At 34.9% G+C, this 24,315-nt stretch overlaps 1 protein-coding gene across 1 annotated transcript; it reads right to left on the reverse strand.

Annotated features, from left to right (window-relative positions):
* Positions 1 to 270: 270 nt before the first annotated feature.
* LOC127074193 (uncharacterized) lies at positions 271 to 5,236 on the reverse strand. Its single transcript, XM_051015498.1, has 10 exons — positions 5,032 to 5,236; positions 4,657 to 4,716; positions 4,505 to 4,544; positions 3,133 to 3,311; positions 2,950 to 2,988; positions 2,722 to 2,808; positions 2,310 to 2,370; positions 1,986 to 2,110; positions 658 to 749; positions 271 to 554 (listed from the first exon to the last, which is right to left on the reverse strand). Exons 1-10 carry the CDS (start codon positions 5,077 to 5,079, stop codon positions 440 to 442), a joined length of 846 nt encoding a protein of 281 aa, XP_050871455.1. The 5' UTR covers positions 5,080 to 5,236; the 3' UTR covers positions 271 to 439.
* Between the last annotated feature and the right edge of the window lie 19,079 nt (positions 5,237 to 24,315).

Consider the following 24,315-nt stretch of genomic DNA (forward strand, 5'->3'; position numbering starts at 1 on the left):
ATGGCTTCTGATTGCTTTGAGCACAATGCATGATACTTGGTGTCAGAGAAACAACAAGTAATCAGATTCATCAACACTTAAAAACGACTCAATCTCCATGAAACATTGTGTACAAGTTGACCGACCGTCAATGGGAAAATGACACGGGTAAACTTCCATGATTTTCGTTAGAATCTCCTTTAAGTATATCTGGTACTGATAATATAATTGAAAAGCTGAAAAACTCAAAAAATTCATAATAGAACGGCAAAGTCATTCTACACGACTGACTGGTCTACTAATGAAATAAAATTAATTCTATTTTAGTGATAAACATATTACACTTTAGATTTATAAAAAAATGGCAAAGATGATCTGCCAAAAAGAAATCCGATATTGACATAGGAATCCAGGGCACCACCTACCTATAATAATTTTCAACAAAAACTAAAAAGTGTATTCATACATCTGTCAATATTAATGAAGATACAATGACAACATATGCCAGGAAAAAGAAAAGGGCGATCTGTACGAAAAACTTTGGATTTTCCCTCATGTTAGGTGATGTCACCGCCCTGAAAATCAGAGAATGAATCATCATATTATAAAATCATTAAACAATCCATGGCAGTAATTTAATTGTTGTGATTACACTTTGTAGACTAGCAGAGTGATTACCTAGCAATTCGCTGAGAGAAACGAGGAAAGGGTAAACTTTGTATGAACACAATGCCCGGTCCAGTTAGAAGAGCTGTTACCGCATTGTCGCCCTGTAATTTCAAGATGTATAAAACTTTGTATAAAACTCTTGTGAAAGTTAAGATGCATTTTGACAGGAATCCAATATCAGGGGAGAAATGGTGGTTCCATTCGTACAATACTATGCGGTGTACAAAAAGGCTACTGATGCTTTATCATAAATAATTTCTATTAGTAATCCATTTAAATCTAAATCCTTCTTAATAGTTTGACCTATAATTTTCTTCATTCTCCCTCTATCTCTTATCTTTTAGAGAATCTTTTGTCAAAGTTGCCTCATTGTTAGAATTTTCTGTAAGTGTCTAAATCAACTCAGGTGAGACTAACATTTTTTCCACAACAGGTTTTATCTAACTTCTCTCTAATACTTTCATTCATAATCATATATTGTCATGTGTATCTACTCATCTGTTGTAATTTTTACTGTCTCACTTTTGGTCTAAAAACCCTTTACATCACTTGTTGTGCAGGAAACTTTTCTCGTAAACTCAAGCGGCAATCTGTTTGAATCCTATGTTTTACATATCCTAATATTCTCCATCATTTTGGATGATTGATCCAAGATGCTTAATGTATGAAAGGTGAGGTATGATATGTTTTACTTCGTCGATTTTCTCAAACAAGGTGGAAGTTTATCCCTCCTCCCTTTTCCCGCCCCACCCTCTTTCCCTCAAACCATTCCCTATCCCTCCCTACCATATTATTAATGAATCCTTCCATCCTTATTTCCCCTAATTATCCAACTGATATACCCTTGTACTCCTTAATTTCTCTAAATTTACCTACCCGAAGACATTCTAACTAAGTAATCAACTAACTGTTTTCTCTATTTACCTCCTTCCTTCTCTCCTAACGTAGATGAGAGCTTAGGTCCAAAAAGGAAACAACTGACAAGCTGCACTAACACAAGGCAAAGTTTACTAGCAGGTTTGGTAATGTAAACTCTCAATTTCCTCCAAGGTATACACCGACTTAATAACAAAGTTTACTACTGATGTTATCGGCTAGTTAAGTCTTCAGGGATGAGCATAAGAACTTGGAACTGAATACTGCAATTATTGAGGAGGGAGAGAATTAACTCCATTTGGAGTTACCCAAATAGTTTATTAAGTGCTATTATGAAAACATACATGTAAATTTTGATGAACTATTATGAAACATTTAGATAAGAAGCACCACACAAAAAAGAATAGATCACAAGAAAGGTATTTACTGTGGAAGATGAAAATGCTTCAGAAGCTACTTACTCCAAACATTGTCCTTCTTGCAGGACCATTATATTTTATTTGGATATCGACTGTACTCGTCACAGCAACAATGCAAGAAACATCAACAGCTAGAGCTTCACCAACTTCAAGATTTTTCTGTACAACTAACAATGAAGAGAATCCAAAAGAGCAATCAGTGAGAAATACTACAGGAGTACAGTAATAAAGAAAACCAAAAATACTCAAAAAGGTAGACCTTATAGAATGGCTTTTAAAGACGATGGGTCTGGAAGGAGGATAACTTACAGAAACCAAAATAAAAAAATAATGCTATAAATATGTATACAAGTCAAGAAAATATACCGGATCCACCCCCTAGTATGAATGCAAGCCCTTGGCCGGATAACTTCTGCCTCAAAAATGCCTATAATATGAACATGGTTTTAGAGAAGTAATATATACGCATGACAAGGATACTATAACTTCTTCCACATTTATTTTCCAATAGAGAACATATTATGTTGGAAGAAATATGACTATGACAGTAATAATGATTTTAAGGAAAAATTACAAACAAAATCTCATACGTAAAACCAATGTGCTAAATGTGGTGGTAGATAATATGATAGAACACTGTAGACATTGCATGCAGCCTACACAGAATGACTATAGTAAAGTTTATCCAGTATACCATTTCAAAACAGAAAACCACCCCGAACGAGGCATGAGTTATTAGGAAATTATAGGAAACATCTCAAAATCCTAAATAACTCACCTCAGCCCCAGCAACAACATTACGCCCCCTTTGATCAACTATGTTGCTGACCTTCACGTCATTGACCGAGCACAAAAATGCATCAGGCTACAGAAAATTCAAAATGAAGTTAGTTTGTATTTGGTCCTTAGATTAAAAAATAATGATTACCAGCCAGTAAATCCATAGAAATCAAATTTTAGTATTTGAAATCAATCTGAACAACATTTGAAAAGAAATTGGATATACCTGACACAGGATCTCTCCATTAAACATTGCCAAATCAATCTGTATTCAAATAAGTAGCAAATACATAGTCATATATGAAATTATTTCAGCCAGATAGATACAAATGATGGATTTTGAAATTTATTTTGAAACAAGAGGTGTAACAATCCACTATTTAAATAATTTACAGATGCAGGTACAAACCGGGAGAATTCTAGCAAAATAAGGCGCAGCAATTCCAACAAACCCATCACTTGGTCCAGAATTACGAACAACAATGTTAGATATAGTTTTGCCAAACAACCACTGCCATATGCCTACTTCATTTTCTGGAAGGTATGCATTTTCCATTTCAACTGATCCAGACATAAAACACATGGAACCTACAATTGCCATAGCATACAGATTCAATTAAAAATATTGGTAGGTGTGCTCCACAATTCCAACCATGGTTGTCAGGATCTCGCTTTAACTCCCAAGATCGTACGATCTTATGAGCCGACAACCATCCACTGCTTTAAGTTCCACAAAGATCGTGGATTTGGCAGGAGCATTGAAAGCGTAGAGGAAGATCGTTAAATCGTGGGATCGTGAGATCCCAACAATCCATTTTTTATTTTGACCCGTTCCGACCCATTTGATCTGGTCATTAATAATTGGATTTAGCCCAAAAATTGACCCGGTAATTAAACCCTGACAGCCGCTCTCACATATTTTAGGGTTTTGGGACTTCGAATGTTTTAAATGAGCTTTTGAGAAGTGCAAAAATACTGATCGTGAAAGCTGCGCAGCCACAAAATCCATTGGAACTCTGAGAATGAATTATGTATTGATAAATAATACCATGAATGAACCTTCATCTATCTCTTCTATAAATTCAATCAGATCCTTCTCTTCTTCTCATTTTTTTCCATCCCTGCACTCCAAAACCTCTTCCTTTCTTACAAAACAGAGTTCTTCATATTTTTTCAATTCCCGTTTAGATAATGATATATTCTAGATAATGTTTGAGTTGAGATGATGTGTTTTAGAATGTGTTTGAGACAATTATGTTTTTAGTTGCTGTTGAAAATATTATGTTTGAGGAAATTATGTTTTTTTATTGAAAAATTGATATTGACGATTAAGTTAATGAGAATTTTATGTTATGGTTATTTTTCCTAGTTATTTATATAATTTTGTCTATTTGTTGGGATCTTACGATCCGAGTTACGATCCTACGATTTATGCTTTTTCCATACCCTAACGATCTTTATCGAGATCCCGATCTTGACAACCATGATCCAACTGTAAGTTATGTATACACGTGAAGGAAATAAATTGAACAAATAAGAACACTGTGTTTAGGCCCTGTTGACAACCAAATGAATTGTCATTTCATCCCCAAATGACAATCAAGTGTCATGACGATCAGTGGCCCTGTTGAACAGACAAACACTGGGATGCAAAATAGACCTAAGTTTCCATTGCAAGCATTATTATCTAAAGAATCATGTTTGTAGCAATACCATGTTCAAGCATGTGACCTATATTTAGGCTTCAAAATGACTGAGAATAAAAGTACCGAACAGCTTACCAGGCTTTGCGATGATTTTTTCTTGTGGCTTCAACATTATCTATATTACACGAACCAAGTGATAAACCATGTTACATAATTATAAATTGGTTGATAATATTAAAAGAAAGACAAAAAAGATTGACATTAAGACTCAGGAAAGTCACATATACCTGAACCACCTGAGCTTCACCCCCTAAAATCTGAAAAGGGATTATTGCATCTTGCTGACTCTAAACAACATTACATAAAAATTTCATCATGAGATCGTAAAGGATAATTGAAAAGAGAAAATGAACACTGTGGAATGTATAAGCTCCATCAACCAAAGAGTAAATTATCACATCGTTAACTTACGCAAAACTTTGTTGATCATAAAATAAAATCCAACTTATCAAAGTAACTAAATATCAGTATTAATTGCAAAACTTAAATCAATTTCAGAAAATTCAGGAACATTCCAATTTCATCAAAGCTATTACAGAATCTAGGTTAACAGAAGCAGTGATTGAAGGCGAAGAAAGATTACAAATAATTGGTGTAATTACCTGATAAACATAAGGCTGAAAAGGCGTTGAGAAAAATGGCGCAGCCATGGCCAAATTCTGTAGTGGCGCAACAATTTACAGAATAATAATAGTAAATAGTAACCTAATCGAACGTGATTTTCAGATCTGAGTATGATTCAGAGGATGATGGTGATGAATTGGGTTCGGGGTTTTTGTGCGTTGTGTTTATTTTTTATTTATTTTCATTTACCGCTTGTATATGTTTTGTTGAAAACACGTGTTTTATCCTGACGTGGCTTATTTCTATTGGGTAGTTAATAGATGATTTGGCTAATTTCTATTGGGTACAATCACTCAAAAATTCCAAACGGTGCTCATGCTTTTTTAACATGGTCAATTTGCTTTTTGTTTTTTTTGTAGAGGATTTTTTTTTGTCACAAGTCAATTGATCTATTCTTTCTAGACTAGAATAAACCCGAAAATGCATATATTGCCATTTTTTTTCACATTCATGCACTCAAAGTGTTATAATTTGTTCGATTTTGATCACACTTTTTTAAAAAATGAATTTATTTTTAATTTAGGATTTTTGAAATTATTAATTTTAAATTATAATTGGGTAATGCTAACTTGTACCCTAGGGACACAGATTAAGAATCAAATAAAGAAATGTTATCTTGAAAATTATATATTGATTTTAATAAAAATATAAAATTATTTTTTTAATTATTTTTTTCAATACAAATTTTTTATAAGTGATTTTCTTAACTTGTGTTCTATGAACAAATTAGTATTATCCATTATAATTATATGTCTTAATCAAATAATTATTGACGTGCAAATATGTGTGAATTACAGTTGATTTTGACGGTTAATAAAAATGTAATTCAATAAATATATAGATAGTACGCATCCATAGGGTTACAAAATAAAGATTTGACCTTCTTTTATATATATATATATATATATATATATATATATATTATGAAAAAATAAAAACTAATATTATTTAGGTGTAATTTTAACATTTAATATTTAAGATAAAAATTAATATTGTTTAGGAGTAGCTTTAACATTTACATACATTAAAAAAATATAATTATTATTTATAAAAAGATAAAATTATAAAATATTTTACAAAATCGACTCATATTAACCGTGTTTTAGGCCGATGAGGGCTGGATAAGATATGTATCAAAGAAGGCAAAGCATAACAGAAGCAACATGGATTGTAATATTTAACTATCATAGGAACATTTTGTTTGTATTTTTTTTTTAATATTTTGAGTGTATCAAATATGAATATGAATGCATAAAAAAGTCACATTATTGATAAACAAATTATGAGAGTATTGAAAATGAAGAAAATATAAATTACAGTTTCTTCTACAAATATTTTGACCATTGCTTATTCATTTTTTTTAGAAAATACTCAATTTTAAAACTTATTTATTTTTGTTGATTATATATTGTCAAATTTGAATATTTATTATTTTATTATATATTGTCAATTTCGAATATTTTATTTAGTGAATTGAAATCTTCTAATTACTCGTCATTTTAATTAAGTTTAATTTTTTTTAGTGAATGAGATAATATGATTTTAATATTTGTTTATTATAATTTTTTTATAAATGAGAAAAAATGTATTATTGATACAAGTCTTTGAAATTGAGATGACCAAGTCTATAATGCCATATTCATTCATCTCTGTTGGCTGTTGTTGCAAGGCACTTATGCTCCATCACATTTAGTTCAATATTGAGTGTTCTATTCTGAGACATTAGAGCCTTAAAGATCAACCTTCCATTTGAGTCGAGAACTCTCATCATCTTATCTTCGATTGACACCTTCAAGTTCTTTTGGACTAACTACCTTATGTTGAGGAAATTGCTCTTCATGCCTGGTATGTACAACATATTTGAAATTACTAACCTCTTGCCATCTTTCCTCATAATCAGAACATCACAAACACGTTCAGCTCCTATAGTGTTGTCATTTGCAAATTTCACCATGTTCTTCATTGAGGGCTTTATGCTGACAATCAAATCTTTCCTTCAAGACATGTGTGATGAGCATCTTGAGTCCAAGTACCACCGGTTCTTGAATCTCTTTTCATCTCTTGTTGTAACCATCAACAATGTCTCTTCTTCTTCATGCTTCGCCAGCTTTGCATAGGTTTCTTGATTCTTCTGCTTTTCTGGACAATCACTAGAATAATGACCATACTTCTGACAATTGTAACACTGAATGTGACTCTTGTCTGGCTTTTGACCACCACCTCTTCCTCTACCTACAACACCACCTTTATGGTTGCCTTGGTTTCAGGGTTTTCTCTAATTCGACCAATTTCCTTCTTGCTGATTTCGACCAGTCGAATTATTGTAGCCTCCTCTGCCTTTGTTGTCATTCCAGCTTCATTTTCCTTTTCTTTCTTTTGTTGATTGAGTCTACAAATCCATATTACTCATCGGCTTTCCTGAAGCTCTTTCAGTCATTCTTTGTTCATGAGATTCAAGCGTCCCTTGAAGCTCTTCCTTTGTCAGTTTTGACAAATCTTTTGACTCTTCTATGGCTACTACCATGTGGTCGAACTTTGGAGCCAACGACCTCAAGATCTTTCCAACAACAGATCTTGATGTGAACACTTATCCACATACCTTCATTTGATTCACTAGTTTCGTAATTTTGGTGAAGAAATCAGTTATGCTTTCATTGTCTTCCATATGAAGCAATTCATACGTTCTTTTATGAGTTTGTAACTTCACATCTTTCACCTTCTTCGTGCCTCCAAACGATTTCTCCAAAACTTCCCATGCTTCTTTCGCTGACTCTGCATCACTAACCTTTTCAAAGTTATCTGCATCAACACATTGATGAATTATAAAGAGAGCTTTATAGTCTTTCTTCTTCAATTCTTTATGTGCAACCTTTTCTTGATTTGCCGCGTCTTCTGCAAGCGTTGCTACTCCTTCCTTCACAAGATCCCAAAGATCTTTATAACAGAACACAACCTTTATTTGCTTGCATCAATTCTCATAATTGTTGTTCTTGAGAATCAGAAAATTTGCTGGAAAATACCCGTTTGGATGATTCGTTGTCATGGTGATTTTCTTCTCACAAATCGTTTAATCGGAGCTCTTGATACCAGATGTTGGAAATCCACCCAAATCTATGGAGAATTTCAATCAATCTTGATGAACAAGTTTGTTATCACCCACACAATAGCAATGAAAAAAACAATGGAGAAAGAAAGAAAGTAAAGAACGATGAAGGAGAAGAAGAATTAAATTCTACAGAGTTTCTCTCTGCCCACAAACTATGAAAAACTTCTTATTCACTTTGCAACTACAAAATAAAGTGAATTACAATGTTATGAATACTCTATTCACTTCATTACAAAAATAAGGGTTACTCTCTCTATTTAAAAAGTTTAACCTCATACCGCTACATTTATCTCTACACCCCTATATTTTATAAAAATACCAATTTTATCCTTATATATTTTTAACTAATTTATTATTTTATTTTACAAATCAAATTTGTGTACCGAAAGACTTTACAAAAGAGTTTCGGTAGTCATTTTTCAAGTATTTTTTTAATATTTTTTGTATATCGGAAGACTTTGCAAAAGAGTTCCGGTAGTCAATCTTTGTGTATCGGAAGACTTTGCAAAAGAGTTTCGGTAGTCATTTTTCAAGCATTTTTTAAAATATTTTTGTGTGTACCGGAATACTTTGCAAAAGAGTTCCGATAGTCAATTTTTGTGTACCAGAAGACTTTGCAAATGAGTTCCGGTAGTCATTTTTTAAATATTTTTTGTGTACCGGAAGACTTTGCAAAAGAGTTCCGTTAGTCAATTTTTGTGTACCGGAAGACTTTGCAAAAGAGCTCCGGTACTCATTTTTCAAGCATTTTTTTATTTTTTTGTATGCCGGAAGACTTTACAAAAGAATTCTGATAGTCAATTTTTGTGTACCGGAACTCTTTTGCAAAGTCTTCCGGTACACATAAAAAAAGTTTAAAAAATACTACCGAAACTCTTTTGAATTTTTTACAAAAATAACCCACTTTTTCAAGGAAACTCCCAAAATACCCCTAGTTTCAAAAAAAATCCCAAACTACCCCACTTTTAGGAGGAGGCGCCAATTCAATTGGCGACTCCTCTTAAATACTTGAATGGAGGCGCCAATTGGATTGGCTAGGGCACATGCCCTAGCCAATCCAATTGGCACCCATGTGTATAAGTTGATAGGAGGCGCCAATTGGATTGACACCTCAGTGTAAAATGCAATTTTTTTGGTAAATGGTATACGTGATAGATAAATTTGAAATAGGACCAATTGATATTAATAAAATTTTCCGTTTACACAAAAAGTTTAATGGTGATGACCGGGATCACCTAACCGACCTCTGGTCCCACATCCTCTAGCTAACCTAACCCGTGGTCCTAACCCACGTTGATGATTTAATACCGGTGTTTGAGCATCTGAGGGGCCAGAAGCGTCACTACCAACTACAGGAGAAGGCCTGTTGAGGTAGTCAGACAAGTCGACATAGTCTTCAGTATGCATCGATGGTGTACCGCCGTAGCTGAGCTCATGATCCATGTCAGAGAAGTTGGGTTATGGTTGACTCATTGATGGGCGATCGGGACGGTTGAAGTGAGACATGGGTGTGAACGATGCATCGATGAAAGGTTGGAAAGGTTGTTGGGGTGTTTGGTAGAGATAGGGTTGCTGGATGTTTTGGTTTTGTGAGGTTTGGGCTTCTTGGCTATGGTAGGAGGAGGGGCGGTTGGTGTTGAATGATCGTTGGGTGTTTTGGCTAAGGCGACTTTGGTAGGGTGATGGGGTAGGTGCGAAGCAATGTTGGGTCTCGGGTTGATGGTCAATTTGTTGGTGGTGGTATAAGGTATGCTCTTGGTATTGGGGTTAGGTGTATGGCATGTTTTGGTTGTATGTTTGTGTGTTGGTTGAATGGAACGTTTGACGGACAGGGGGTTGTGTGTATCCGGTCTGACACTGTTGTTGGGGGTTTGATGTTGAGGTGTCAGGTGTGTAAGTCATTTGGCGTGGGTCGTACAAGTACATATCCTCGGCGATGAACTGAAAACCAACCGATTTGTACCAAGCCATATAAGTACGACTTGGTTTTTCTTCAGTTGGCATGAATGCGTCAGTTAAGACATGGTCATGGCAGTGCTTCCATTTGCGACACTCCAATCTTGCGAAGCTTTGCCATGGATTAAAGTTCCATTGGTCGTTAACTTTGCGTAAATGCCATTCTCCTAGGCTAGAAGGGGGATCTGGGATGTTTTGGGGCATACCGAACTGCAACTTCACACGATCACTGTTGTGCATCTCCACAGTTGTGAACCATATGATCGGTGTGCATGCAGTCCATACGGCCACGTCTTCAGCGTTAACCTCATGGTCATGATTCAAATTAAGGTATGGACGCCAAGTGAACTGAAATGTGAAAGAAGATAAGATTATAATCTAGGTAGAAGAAGTTAACAAAATATAACGAAATAATTAAGTTATTATCCTTACGTCTGTCGATCGAAGGTGATCCAACAGATTGCGATACTGAGTAATATAGTGTCTTAGACATCTGTTGCAACTCATATTGCGTGCAGACCATCTACACCAAAAAGTCAAAAAATATTAGTTAGAGACAATAACCTTTAAAGAAGTAAGTAAAGATATAGCAATTTAAACAACTTACTTTTGTGTATACGGAAATGTGAAAAGGTTGTTGTTAATGGGTGCTAGGGACGGTAGTCTTGACCAACCCCATGCTTGTAGCAAAACAGCACATCCAGAAAATGTAGATGTGTCTCTGTGTGAGTTTTTGCACAAGGAGCTATAGAGATAGGCTAGACATGCAGATCCCCAACTGTAACTTCCTATTCTATCTACATGTCTAAGGTAAATACATAATATGCATTCTAGAACCACTACCCTCGGGAAATAAAAACGAGCCAATTAACAGCATAATGTAACACCTACTTTTTATCATTCGAGCATCTTCGGTAGAATGCTCATCTAAGTATAAACTATTATAGTACGACTTAAGGCGTGAAAGTAGTATACCTTGACCTCTTGCATTATCATCTAACAAATCAGTCTCCAAGAGATCCATGCAAATTGAATTTGCATAGTTTGTTTTACCATTAATAGACTTACCTTCAATGGGCAGTCCCAAAAGCATGTAGACGTCTTCTAACGTCATGGTACACTCACCGGTTGGGAACCAAAATGTGTGTGTCTCTGGTCTCCATATTTTGCATAAAGCTAGAATGAATTTGTTATCTACGGACCAAGACAAAATCTTGCTTATATGACCAAAACCGGCGAGTTCAACATAAGGTTGAATCATCGGGTCCATATGGACATATTCGTGGACCCGAGTCCGGAACCTTGATACATCCTATAAAAGAAAGAACAAAAAACTTGACTAAGTTGGTATGTTAAAATAAAAGGGGGTTGGTGAAGATGAACGAAAAAAAGTTAACAAAAGAAAAAACTTACATATGTTGCGATGTTTGCAACCGTTCCTCTATGTGATTCGCCCATTGTGAGGATAGACACTTTGTCGGGGGGTTGGTGTAGATGAAACTACAAGAAGTTATTGCAAATGAAATTATAGAAGAAGTATTGTAAAAGAAGTAGTGAGAGTGATGGTCTGGAAGAAGTGTTGATGGAGTGGATGTATTTATAGGAAAATGAATGGGAGCATGAAAAGTTGTGCTTGCATGGTGTCTCCAATTGAATTGGTGACCATGTACAACCTTTAAGAGGTGTCGCCATTCAAATTGGCGCCTCCATAGGGACATGCATGCAAGACCTAGGTCTGATTGCTTGGTTTCGAGGTCTGCATGCATGCTTTGATAAGGTGTCGCCAATTGGATTGGCACCCATGTGCAAGGAATGAATGGGGGTGCCAATTCATTTAGAGTGTGTATCTTCATGTCTGACACGTGGTTGTCCCCTCTCTTGCATGCTGAACATGTCACTTCTTAGTAGCTTGCATGGTTGACACATCATTTCGTAGTAGCTTGCATGTGCGACACGTCACTTCGAACTAGCTTGCATGTGAGACACGTCACTTCGAACTAGCTAGCATGTGAGACACTTCACTTCCCTATTTAAGTGTCTTACTATCAACATCCAAGACACTTCAATCACACTCATCTGCAGCAAGAAAATAGTTTTCATTTGCACAATCTCATCTTCACCAAAATACAGTGTCAACGTTCATTACAACGGTGAAACATACGAGTCTGCGTTATATGGTTTTTGTTTTCGAAACACTGATACCATTAGACTTACGATCAAGAGAAATGCAACCTTCTTGCATTTTAAAAAAAGAATACAATCCTGTATAGGATCGGGTATTGTGTCAAAGATCACGTATCAAAATCCAATATTTTTTTAGAATAGTCAATGCAAGTATTTCCCCCTTAAGGTACGAGACGATGAAGATGTTGAATACATGTTTGTTAGTCATGAACATTCAGGCTGCAACTGTATTGAGTTGTACATTACTCTTCAACCATGTATACCATCTTAGCAGTCTCAAATAGTCAGTCAGGATGAATCTGGTGAATTTGATCCACAATGGTCAGATGACGTCAACCCAAAAGCAGAAGCAGAAGTGGACGTTGTTGATGAAGAAGAAGAGGAGACCGAGATACAGGTTGATCACATGCTGAACAACGACATTGAAGATGATGATCAACCACCACCAATACCTCCTAGTCATGTCTATAATCCGCCTCAACATATGACAGATATGGATCTGCACGACGCTGAAACATCCAACAGTGTTTTCTATAATCTGTATCCGAGATCAGAAGGAGAATTAAAGGCGGGAGACATGTTTCGTACCAAAGAAGAATGTGTTCTAGCTATCAAAAAATTCCACATGAACAACTCTGCTAATTTTACAGTGAAACGCGCTGATTGTAGAAGGTATGTTATCGAATGTCGTAACATGCTTTTTAAGTTTCATTTGGTTGCGTCTTACAAAAAGAAAAAACGACTCTTGGGAGATCGCTTCAATAGAACCACCTCACAGTTGCATTGCAACTAACGTTGAACAAGATCACCATAAACTAAGCGTTGCGTTGATATGTTAAGACATTCTGCCGTTGGTTAATAAAGACCCATCAGTGAAGGTGAGTATAATTATATCCCATATCAGAACAATATATAATTATACTTCATCTTACAAGAAAGCCTGGATTGCGAGGACAATGGCTGTTGAACAAGTATTAGACAACTGGGAGGATTCATACAAGGAATTACCACAATTTTTATGGGCACTAAAAACATATGTCCCAGGAACTTTGGCAATTGTGGAGACATTGCCAGCGATGATGCCAGACGGAACCTGTGCTACAGGTAATAGAATCTTTCACCGTCTCTTTTGGGCATTTGACCCGTGCATCAAAGGTTTCGCATTCTGCAAACCTATTAATCAAATTGATGGAACTTGGTTATACGGAAAATACAAGGGTACTTTGCTAATGGTGGTTGCACAAGACGGCAGCAACAATGTCTTTCCCATTACCTTTGCTCTAGTTGAAGGTGAAACGGCTGGTGGATGGGGTTTCTTTCTTCGACATCTCAGAACGCATGTGGCTCCACAAGCCAATCTCTGTTTGATTTCTGATAGACATACTGCCATTGAGAGTGCCTACAACAACCATGACAACGGATGGCATGATCTTCCTTCTACTCATGTCAATTGCATCAGACACATTGCACAAAACTTCATGCGTGCTATAAAAGATAAGAATCTTCGCAAGAAGGTGGTGAATGTTGGGTATGCTCTAACTCAACCGTCATTTCAATATTATCATGATGAAATTAGACTTTCTAATGAAGACACGTGGAGATGGCTAAATAACATACCAGTAGAGCAGTGGACAAGGGCATTCGATAGAGGTTGTCGATGGGGCCACATGACAACAAACTTTGTGGAATGCATGAACGGTGTATTTAAAGGAATTTGAAATATGTCGATAACTGCCTTGGTAAGATCGACCTATTATAGGTTGGCTTCTACGTTCATAACCAGAGGTGAAAGATGGAGTGCGATGTTAATGTTCGGGCAAGTATTCAGTGAGTGTTGCATGAAGGTCATGAAAGAGGAGAGCATCAAAGCTAGCACACACGCTGTAACAGCCTTTGACCGTTATAGGCAAAATTTCAGCATCCAGGAAACAATGGATCACAACGAAGGGAAACCCAATTTAGCCTATGTTGTTAGATTAAACAGAAGTTGGTGCGATTGTGGAAAATTCCAGGCCTTCCGCATTCCTTGCTCCTGTGTCATTGCAGCATGCGCTTATACTCGTCAAGACGCTTACAATCATTTATCTGATGTGTACAAGACCGTCATCGTCATGAATGTATATAATCAAAGCTTCTCGGTACTACCAATGGAGGAATACTGGCCTCCATATGAAGGTGATATAGTTTGGCACAACGACGAGATGCGTAGAAAGAAAAAAGGAAGGCCAAACAACACACGTATCAGGACAGAAATGGATTCCACAGATAAAATGATAAGATTATGTAGTATTTGTCGTCAACCAGGACACAACAAGAACAACTGTCCCAATCGAGGAGCATCATCTAGGTCTTAAGCTTTTTGTAACATTGTATATCTATAACCTTCAATCATTATATATCATTAAGTTTTGTTACAACGAGTGTCGCATTACGCGAAAAACCGGCGGGAAAAGAAGAAACAACAGAGCCGCCACCGTGCGTTATTTATCCCAAAAGAGGGAAAGGAAACGCTCAGAGTAAACCTTGGAAAAGAACATGGTCTCGCGACCAAAGAGAATGGGATCGGGAGTCGGTTATGCGAAGGGAAGGTATTAGCACCCCTACGCATCCGTCGTACTCGACGGGATCCACGCACAATAGAAAGGAAAAATGGTTGCTAAACACTGCTCAAACACACACACACTGGCTGAAAGAGACACAAGGAAACAAGACAAGGATGACTCGGCAGGACATCGTATCCTGGGCCTACTTAGTCTATCAGGCATAGACATCAGAGTCGAAGTAGTTCGGACTGGGGAAACGACACATGCTCGCTAGGATATCGCATCCTATGCATACGTATCTTCTCGGACGAGAGAAGAATCAGAGCATTCGTAGCTCGGCGGACACGCACACAAACAAAAACAGGCAAAGGCAAACGTGGAGCCCGAATGCCAACCACTGGACTTACATCAGCATCCGAACCAAACACACGCACACTGGAACCCAAATGCCACTCGATGGACTTACATCAGCTTCCAAGCACACAACAAGACAAAACAAAGACACAGGCGCCCGGAGAGATCAGCTCATCTCCTGCCTACGTACCTCATCTGGTATGAGGATCAGGGCGACGTAGTTCCCCTACAGAGGGATAAAGGACTAGCCTAACCAGATAACAGAGGGAGACACAACTAGGGAGACTACGACTCGAGCCTAGATGTTATCATGCAAAATCATCCCTAAGTTAAGGTTTCTAGCTAACTGGCACAGGGAGCCAGCCTATCCTAATCATGACTTGCACAGGAAGCAAGCCACACACACACTTAACTTGCACAGAAAGCAAGCCAAGCAAACCTAACTTGCACAGGAAGCAAGTCTAAACTAACCCTAACTTGCACAGGAAGCAAGTCAAACAAACATACAAGCACAGATAGCACACACTATACACAAGCAAGTGGCTCAAACAAGGGTTAGGTTTTAGTCGAGGGGTCATATCAACCTCAACAAACAAACCTCTGGAACTGGGTGAATGTGCTCTTAACCTTGCCATTGAGGGGCTAAGGTGAAGCAGATGAAAGGTGAGTGAAGATAAGACTTCACAGCTCTTATCCCTGGCCTGGGAGAGCTTAAGACAAGAATGTGTGGGTTCAGAAAGTGGGAACCCTTCTACACATTTGAAACTGACTCAACTGTACAATTGCACAAGATCTTGGGTTTGTATCTACAATGCATCAACACAGTGGTGTGAGCAAAACAGATGACACACTGAATAGCAGGGGATAGGTTGCATATCCCTTGGGTTCTGCCAATTGCCTCTTCACTTAGGAGGTCTTTGACTCTATGCAAGGACAAAAGTAAACAGTCACAAACATTGCCTCTTAAGGAGGACTTCAGACAGTTGCCTGGCCAAGTAACAGGCCAGGTCTTTCAGACTACATGAAGATGAGAAATATACCTCAATGCAAATTGCTTATATAAGCAAAGCAAAGCAAAAGTTCACAAGGAACTGAGCAACTAAAAGCACCTGAAATAGTCAAGCAGACATTAGTATACAACTTCAAACAAAGCAAAAAGAAACAGGAGTCAACAGTCAACACAAGCAGGCAAATGTGCAAAGCACAAAACTCAAGGCATATGAGCCCAAGCAACCTACAAAACAAAGAGGTTAGCTCATGATAATCAAATGAACTCAATCAAATTGTAATGATCTCTTTGAAGCATTTGTGGCTTAACTTGAAAACATGAACTCAAACATAAGCCACAGGACCACTAGGACAAGCCTAGGGTCAAAAATGAATGAGAAAGTCAAAACAGCAAAGGGCAAGTATCCAAAATCATGTTCAAACAATCAAGGAACAAAACCAATTGGGTTCACATTCATATCAATCACTATCATCATTTCATGAACAATTTAGGTCAAAACATGGCATTTAGAAGCTCAAAGAAGTCAACAGCAAGACTTGCATCAAAACCAATCTTAAACATTTCCAAAAATCACCAAATAAATCATGACCAATCACAACCCACAGCATGGTAAGCATGTCAAATTTCATCTCATTTGGACAGGTGGAAGGCAGTCAATGAAAATCAGAAAGTCAAAGCAATTTTGAACATGCTCAAAGAAGTCAACCAAACATGCATCAACTTGAAAAATTCATAAATCAGAGATGGCATATGATAAATGAATGGGACTAAAACCATGGCAAAGATTAAGATGTCTAGTAATCACATATCAAATTTCATGTTCATCCAATAAAGTATGAGAATTTCACAAATGAAATGGGAACATGTGTCACCAAAAGTCAACATATGACTAAACAGGGGAGAAAATCTCAAACAATTAGGAAATGCCACAAATAATTCCAAGAAAATTCACATGTAAACTAGACATACAAGAGTAGGTTCATGCAAAAAATCAGATCAATTGGAGGTCAAGAAGCATGGTAATGAAAATCATGAAGTTGGACATCAATGGTGTGACACAAATTGTCACACCCTAATTCAAAAAAATCATAACTCACAAACCAGCAATGATAAATTCACAAACTCTACATCAAAATCACCATGAATGTGTCTAGTTTAAGCACAAAAAATTTGGGAGCCATTGGATAAAGTATCACCATTTCACAAATGTTTTGGCAAAGGGTACAAAATATGCATACATGTCACAAACCCTCATACCAATTAAAAACCATTCATGCCAAAAATCTGGAAAATATATGATAAAAAACTAGAGACCATGATGAAGACAATGCAAAAAATCCCATTCAAATTGGATCAAGCATGGTGGAGTTATGATTTTTACAAGATGAAGATCACAAATGAAATTAAAAATGGAAAATACAACATAATTTAATAAGCCATGTGCCACGAGTGGCAAACTTGTAATTCCCAGGCCACTTAAACAAAACGCGGTCGTTTTGGCAAAGGAAACGAAATGTTTCTATTGGTCCGTGCCCATGCAACAGTAACAAATTCATAAAAAAAACCCTAGCCCAGAAATCCGCAGCAAAATGCGCAGCTGGCTATGAAGGCCGCACGTGAATCCGCAGGTAACTGGGCAGCGTTTTTACAGCAACGTATTCATCATCTTGTTCATCATCATCGTGCAAAAACTTTTCCAGAAATGAATAATCAACATACCAATCGAACAAGCAAATCATATACATCACAAATCCAAAAGCCATTAACCATAAATCATGCTAATCTAGGAAGAATCATGCATAAACAATAATAAACAACAAACTTCATTTTCAAATATCTCACTTATTACTCAACTATTTTGCACGACTCAAAGTCCATGGTGACCAGCAAGGCAAGATCTAACTAAATCATGTCATGGTTTTTGGAATGGTTAAGGTCGAGGATTTACCAAATTTGAAGAACAGCTGTGGTGCAGTTGTTGTTTGATGGTAAATGCTTGAAACAGATGTGCCAATAGCTTCCCAAAGATGGATGGTTCAAGGATTTTGGTTCAGCAACTCTTGAAATGGCTTAACTCGAAATCTGCCATTGATGGAGTTTAGCAAAACAGTGCAGCTTTCCTTGCTTCCAGTTGTGATTTAAGGATTCCAATGAGCTCAAGAATGATGGTATGTGATGTAGCAGCAAGAACCAGATCGAGTGCTTTGAGTTTTTTTTTTTTTTTGACAGAAAGTTCACAAAATGGAAGGATGAGCCAAATGAGAGGAATGGATTTTTCTCCCTTGAATGTGTGGCTGCTGCTAGGGTTTGTAAATGACAGAAAATCATCTTTTAATTCTCTGTTTGAAGGTACAAATCAAAGTCCATGAAAATGTGGGATGTAGTTGTTGAAAAATGTACTTTTGGCCAATTTTCAAGCAAGTAGGGATGGCTATGTGTACTGCACGAATTTGACTTTGTAACATGACCAAAACCACATTTCTGAACTATTTCAATTGGCCAAATGGTTTAAAAATGATTATTTTGAAAAGTCAAAATTCAACTCACTTGAAATTAATTAAGGCAAGTTCAAAAAGGCCATTTTGATTGGTGAAGTTTTGGTGAATGATGGTTACATTTTTGGAAAGAGGGGATCAAATGTGACTTGTAGGAAAAAACCCCACCCAAATTGGCCAAATGGTTTGAGAGATATGGCCTTTTGAAGTTCAAGAATTTTTGAAAATGATTTGATCATAACTTGCCAACCATACATGGGAATTGAGTGTTCTTGGACTTTTTGGAAATGGGAGAACAAGATCTTCAACTTTCATGTTGGGCAAAAATTCATTTGAAGCTTGTATCATGATGTAAGTTTGAGGATCAAGACTTTCCATTTTTGGCAGGTTTCAATTACAGGTCCAGTTTCCATTTTTGGAAATTTCTGATCTGGCTTCAAATTCTTCCATGGTGGTGTTTGACATGATATATGAGGCTTATATGGACATGAATGAGACCTCTCAAACCAATTTCCATCATCAAATCACTGATTAAATGCACAGTTGACCAACAGTTGACTTTTAGGGTTTCTGACTGACTGTGCATTGACTGATGACTTCTGAACATCCAATCCTTGACCAAAACACTTCAAATGGGTCCCCAAGTCATGTGAACATGTTGGACCAACCCTAGGGCCTTGGCTCCTTGAGAATTGTGCTTGCTTGCTTGACTGACTGATCTCCTGACCAGTTTGACCTAATTTCTTGATTGGCTTGCACTTGAGGCAAATGGGACAATGCAATGCTATGCAGTGGACCATGTTATGCTATGACCTAATATGAGAATGTATGTACAATGATAGGTGCAAATTTGAGGTGCTACAACGAGGTTCACAACAAACATCAGTACAAAATAAGCTATCTGAAAACAGAAATATTTCTAACTGATTACAACAATCAAATTGATGTCATCTTGACCGAACATCATTTCCCTAGCATCCTTATCAGTCTTCATTTGCACCCAACCAAAGATACTGTCGAGTCTCTCAATACTTATAATTTCCCCCTTTTGGTATTTTCCCATCTAACCAACGAACCAGCTCCCTCTTCAGTTGATCGAACGTAGTGATGTTCCAGAATAACAGCAACATCTGAGGTTTCTCTCTCGCATAAATCACCTTTCCGTATCGGCGACGAACACCAAACATGATTGCCAAATGATTAATTGAGATGTGGAACAATGACTCACACAACGCATCTATTTATAACAAAAAAATTATATTTTACATTGAGGCGTCAATCCAATTGGCGTCTCCTATCAACTTATACACAGGGGCGCCAATCAAATTGGCTAGGGCACCTGCCCTAGCCAATCCAATTGGCGCCTGCATTCAATTTTTAAGAGGAGTCGCCAATTGAATTGGCGTCTCCTCCTAAAAGTGGGGTAGTTTGGGATTTTTTTTAAACCATGAGTATTTTGGAAATTTCCTTGAAAAAATGGGTTATTTTTGTAAAAATTTCAACTCTTTTACAAATTCTTCCGGTACGCAAAATAAAATTTAAAAAATATTTAAAAATAAAATAATAAATTAGTTAAAAATATACAAGGATAAAATTTGTACTTTTTATAAAATGTAGAGGTACATGGATAAATGTAAGGGAATAAAGTAAAGTTTTCCTCTATTTATAGATTTAGGTTAACTTGGACCTCAAGACAAAACCAAAACCTATAAAAACCCAAAATAACTAACACTACTAAAATAGGCCTAAGTCGAAATCCTGTCTAGAGCAACATGTTTCGACACTTCGACACACTAATACAACTCAACACACTAGTTGGTTCGACACTTCCTTGCTTCTGTCGAGCAATCTCCTTCGACAAAAAGAATTACAATTATCAATATTTTTTTTTAATTTAACTTAATTTATATTAATATTAAATATTCAAATGTTTTTAGAATAATTTATAACTTTTTTTTTATATTATTAACATTTTTATATCAACCGTCACACTACAACTATATAAAATTGATTGCATTTTAAATGAATCCATTCATCTAATAATTATATGTTATTTTTATAAATTAAAAAATTATATTAAATTATATATTTTTTATTTATTCAAATTGACTAACATTGCGGACATGTGTGGACGCACGAGTCTCTTACATTAATACGTTAATATTAATAAATATAAAAGATATTATAAAAAATCAAATAAATTAAAAAATATTATAATAAAGATCTAATACATTAAAAAAATGAAATTGATCAAAGTCAAAATAATTATAATTAAATCTATTTTTATTAATATATAATTATATTTTTTATGTGTTAGTTTTAATTATTAAAATTGTATTTTATTTTTTAATTTTGGTTCATTTTTAAATTAGAACTATTTCTCGAGTTTGATTGGGCCGCCCCTGATTACTTTTATAAAAGTTATATACATGCATAATGGTTATGGATATACCTTTTGTCAACGATATTTTTTTTGTTTGAAACATGATTAATTTGTTTTCTTTTTCTTCCTGATAAAATGATTATTTTAAAATTTATTTTGAAAAATATATTTTTTTTTAAAAACTCAATTTTAAGAGATATAGAAGAGTAAAGAGAACGTCTAATTTTTAGGGAAAATATATTAGTTTTCAAAAATTTATTATTATTATTTTTTTATTTTATGAAATAAAAGAGTTTTTTTAAAGATTTTGTGTGATCAAAAGTAATAATCAAAATATTTTTTTTTATATTATTAACATTTTTATATCAACCGTCACACTACAACTATATAAAATTGATTGCATTTTAAATGAATCCATTCATCTAATAATTATATGTTATTTTTATAAATTAAAAAGTTATATTAAATTATATATTTTTTATTTATTCAAATCGACTAACATTGCGCACATGCATGGACGCACGAGTCTCTTATATTAATATATTAATATTAATAAATATAAAAGATATTATAAAAAATCAAATAAATTAAAAAAATACTATAATAAAAATCCAATATATTAAAAAAATGAGATTGGTCAAACAAAATAATTATAATTAAATCTTATTTTTACTAATATATAATTATATTTTTTTATGTGTTAGTTTTAATTATTAAAATTGTATTTTATTTTTTAATTTTGATTCATTTTTAAATTAGAACTATTCCTCCCGTTTGATTGGACCGTCCTGATTAGTATGTATAAAAGTTGTATGCATGCACAATGGTTATGGATACACCTTTTGTCAACGATTTTTTTTGTTTGAAACATGGTTAATTTATTTTCTTTTTCTTCCTCATAAAATAATTATTTTAAAATTTATTTTAAAATATATAATTATTTTAAAAAGACTCGACTTTAAGAGATATAGAAGAATAAAGAGAACGTCTAATTTTTAGAGAAAATATATTAGTTTTCACAATTTTTTTTTTTTTTTTTATGAAATAAAAGAGTTTTTTTTTTAGATTTTGTGTGATTAAAAGGAATAATCAAAATAACTATTTTTTAATATTAAAAATTAAAAGGAATAATCATGTTATATATATATATATATATATATATATATATATATATATATATATATATATATATATATATATATATATATATATATATATTATGCACTGTCAGTGTAGAAAGTTTTACACTATCAATGCATCACAATCATCCGTCTATATTACTTTTTAAATGTTTAAAATAAAAGTCAAACCTTTTAAATAAATTAGTGGTTATGATTAACTGACAGTGTAAAAAAATCTTTACACTGTGAGTGTATATCAATCAAATTTTTCTCTCTCTCTCTCTCTCTCTCTCTCTCTCTCTCTCTCTCTCTCTCTCTCTCTCTCTCTCTCTCTCTCTCTCTCTCTCTATATATATATATATATATATATATATATATATATATATATATATATATATATATATATATATATATATATATATATATATATATATATATAAATTAGTTGACCAAACAAAATTGAAGTATTTCAAAAATAAATTAAACCGCAATAAAATTAAATCAAACTTCAAAAATAAATTAAACCGAAAATAAAATCATCTTCGAATCTCTTAAACATAAATTCATATTTCATATATTAACATATTCAAATTATATTGAAATTTCATAGATAAGAAAACCCTATATTCTTAATTTAATTGATTATTTTGTATTAGGAATGTGGTGTCGTTTCTTTATCTTTATATCACGTGTAAAAGAGTGGAGACATGACTTTCCGGGCACCGTTACCAAACATCAACACTTTCCTCTTCACACCACAACCGCTACCGTCAACCTCGCCGTTTACCACACTCAGATCCATCGTCTCAACCACGTTCCCAATTACTTCACTCCACGCATTCTCCTTCAGAGTCACTCTAAAAATGATTAAAGATTTATAGAATCACATGCTTAGGTTATGGTTAATACTTTATTCTGTGAAGTGATGAGATGATTGCCATAGTAAATAATTTTTAAAACAGATTTTAAATAGAAGGAAATTTTATTTATAACCTATTCACCCCATTCTAGATCGTTGCCCTCGTCTAACAAGTGATATCATGAGCATCAGTTTATAATGTGCTTCGAAATCGCTTATTAGATTATTATTTCTGAAACTAAAGGGGCGTATAATATAGTGTCTATTTTCAATGGCGAAAACTATGGTTATTGGAAGGATTGTATGTGTGTTCATATCAATTCTATAGATAGAAATGTATGGAACACCATCCAAAATGGTCCATTTGAAATTACTATGACCAATGTGGATGGTGTTGTTGTACCTAAATCGGAAGCACAATGGAATGTAGATGATGAGAAAAAATGTTCATGAGATTGGAAAGCAAGGAATATTCTAATATCCGCTTTATGAGTTGATGAATATTAGTGTGTTTCACATTGTACAACTGCTAAAGTTATGTGAGATTCATTGAAAGTTGCCTATGATGGCACAAATGAAGTTAAACAAGCTAGAATCAATACTTTGAACCAAGATTTTGAACTCTTTTATATGAAGCATGGTGAAACCATTGCCGATATGCAAAAGAGGCTCACTCATCTTGTAAACCATTTGAATTCACTTGGTAAGCCGATTTCCAATGAAATTGCTTTTTGATTTTTTTAAAGATGTCTTAATAGGGAATGCTAAGCGAAGGTCACCGCAATCAAGGAAGCCAACAACCTCTTGACATTAGATACTACTACTTTGTTTGAAAAGCTTGAAGAACATGAGAAAAAGCTCATGTGCTTGGTGAAGCACGAGAAGAAGCTTAAGAAGGAGAAGAACAAAGAAATGGAGGTAGATAAGAAGTCAGTTGTTTCAGTGGCTTCTAGTTCTAAGTCCTATACTATAGAGTAAAATGGTAGTGGAACTAGTGATGGTGAGTGTTCAGATGATGAATAAATGGGTTTGTTTGTTAAAAGGTACCATAAGTACATTAAAATAAAAGGAGTGAAACACTCCGACATGAATTCCATCAAATATAGAAGGCATTCAAATACATCAAGGAAAGATGATAACAAGAAAGAAAAATTTAAAGGTTCATGCTATAATTGTTGAAGAGTCGGTCATGACAGGCCGAATTGTCCATTGCTTAAGAAGGATAAAGGAGATGGCCAACAAAAGAAGTCTA

The sequence above is a fragment of the Lathyrus oleraceus genome, chromosome 4 (assembly GCF_024323335.1).
Source record: "Lathyrus oleraceus cultivar Zhongwan6 chromosome 4, CAAS_Psat_ZW6_1.0, whole genome shotgun sequence".
In the NCBI taxonomy this organism is placed as follows: Eukaryota; Viridiplantae; Streptophyta; class Magnoliopsida; order Fabales; family Fabaceae; genus Lathyrus; species Lathyrus oleraceus.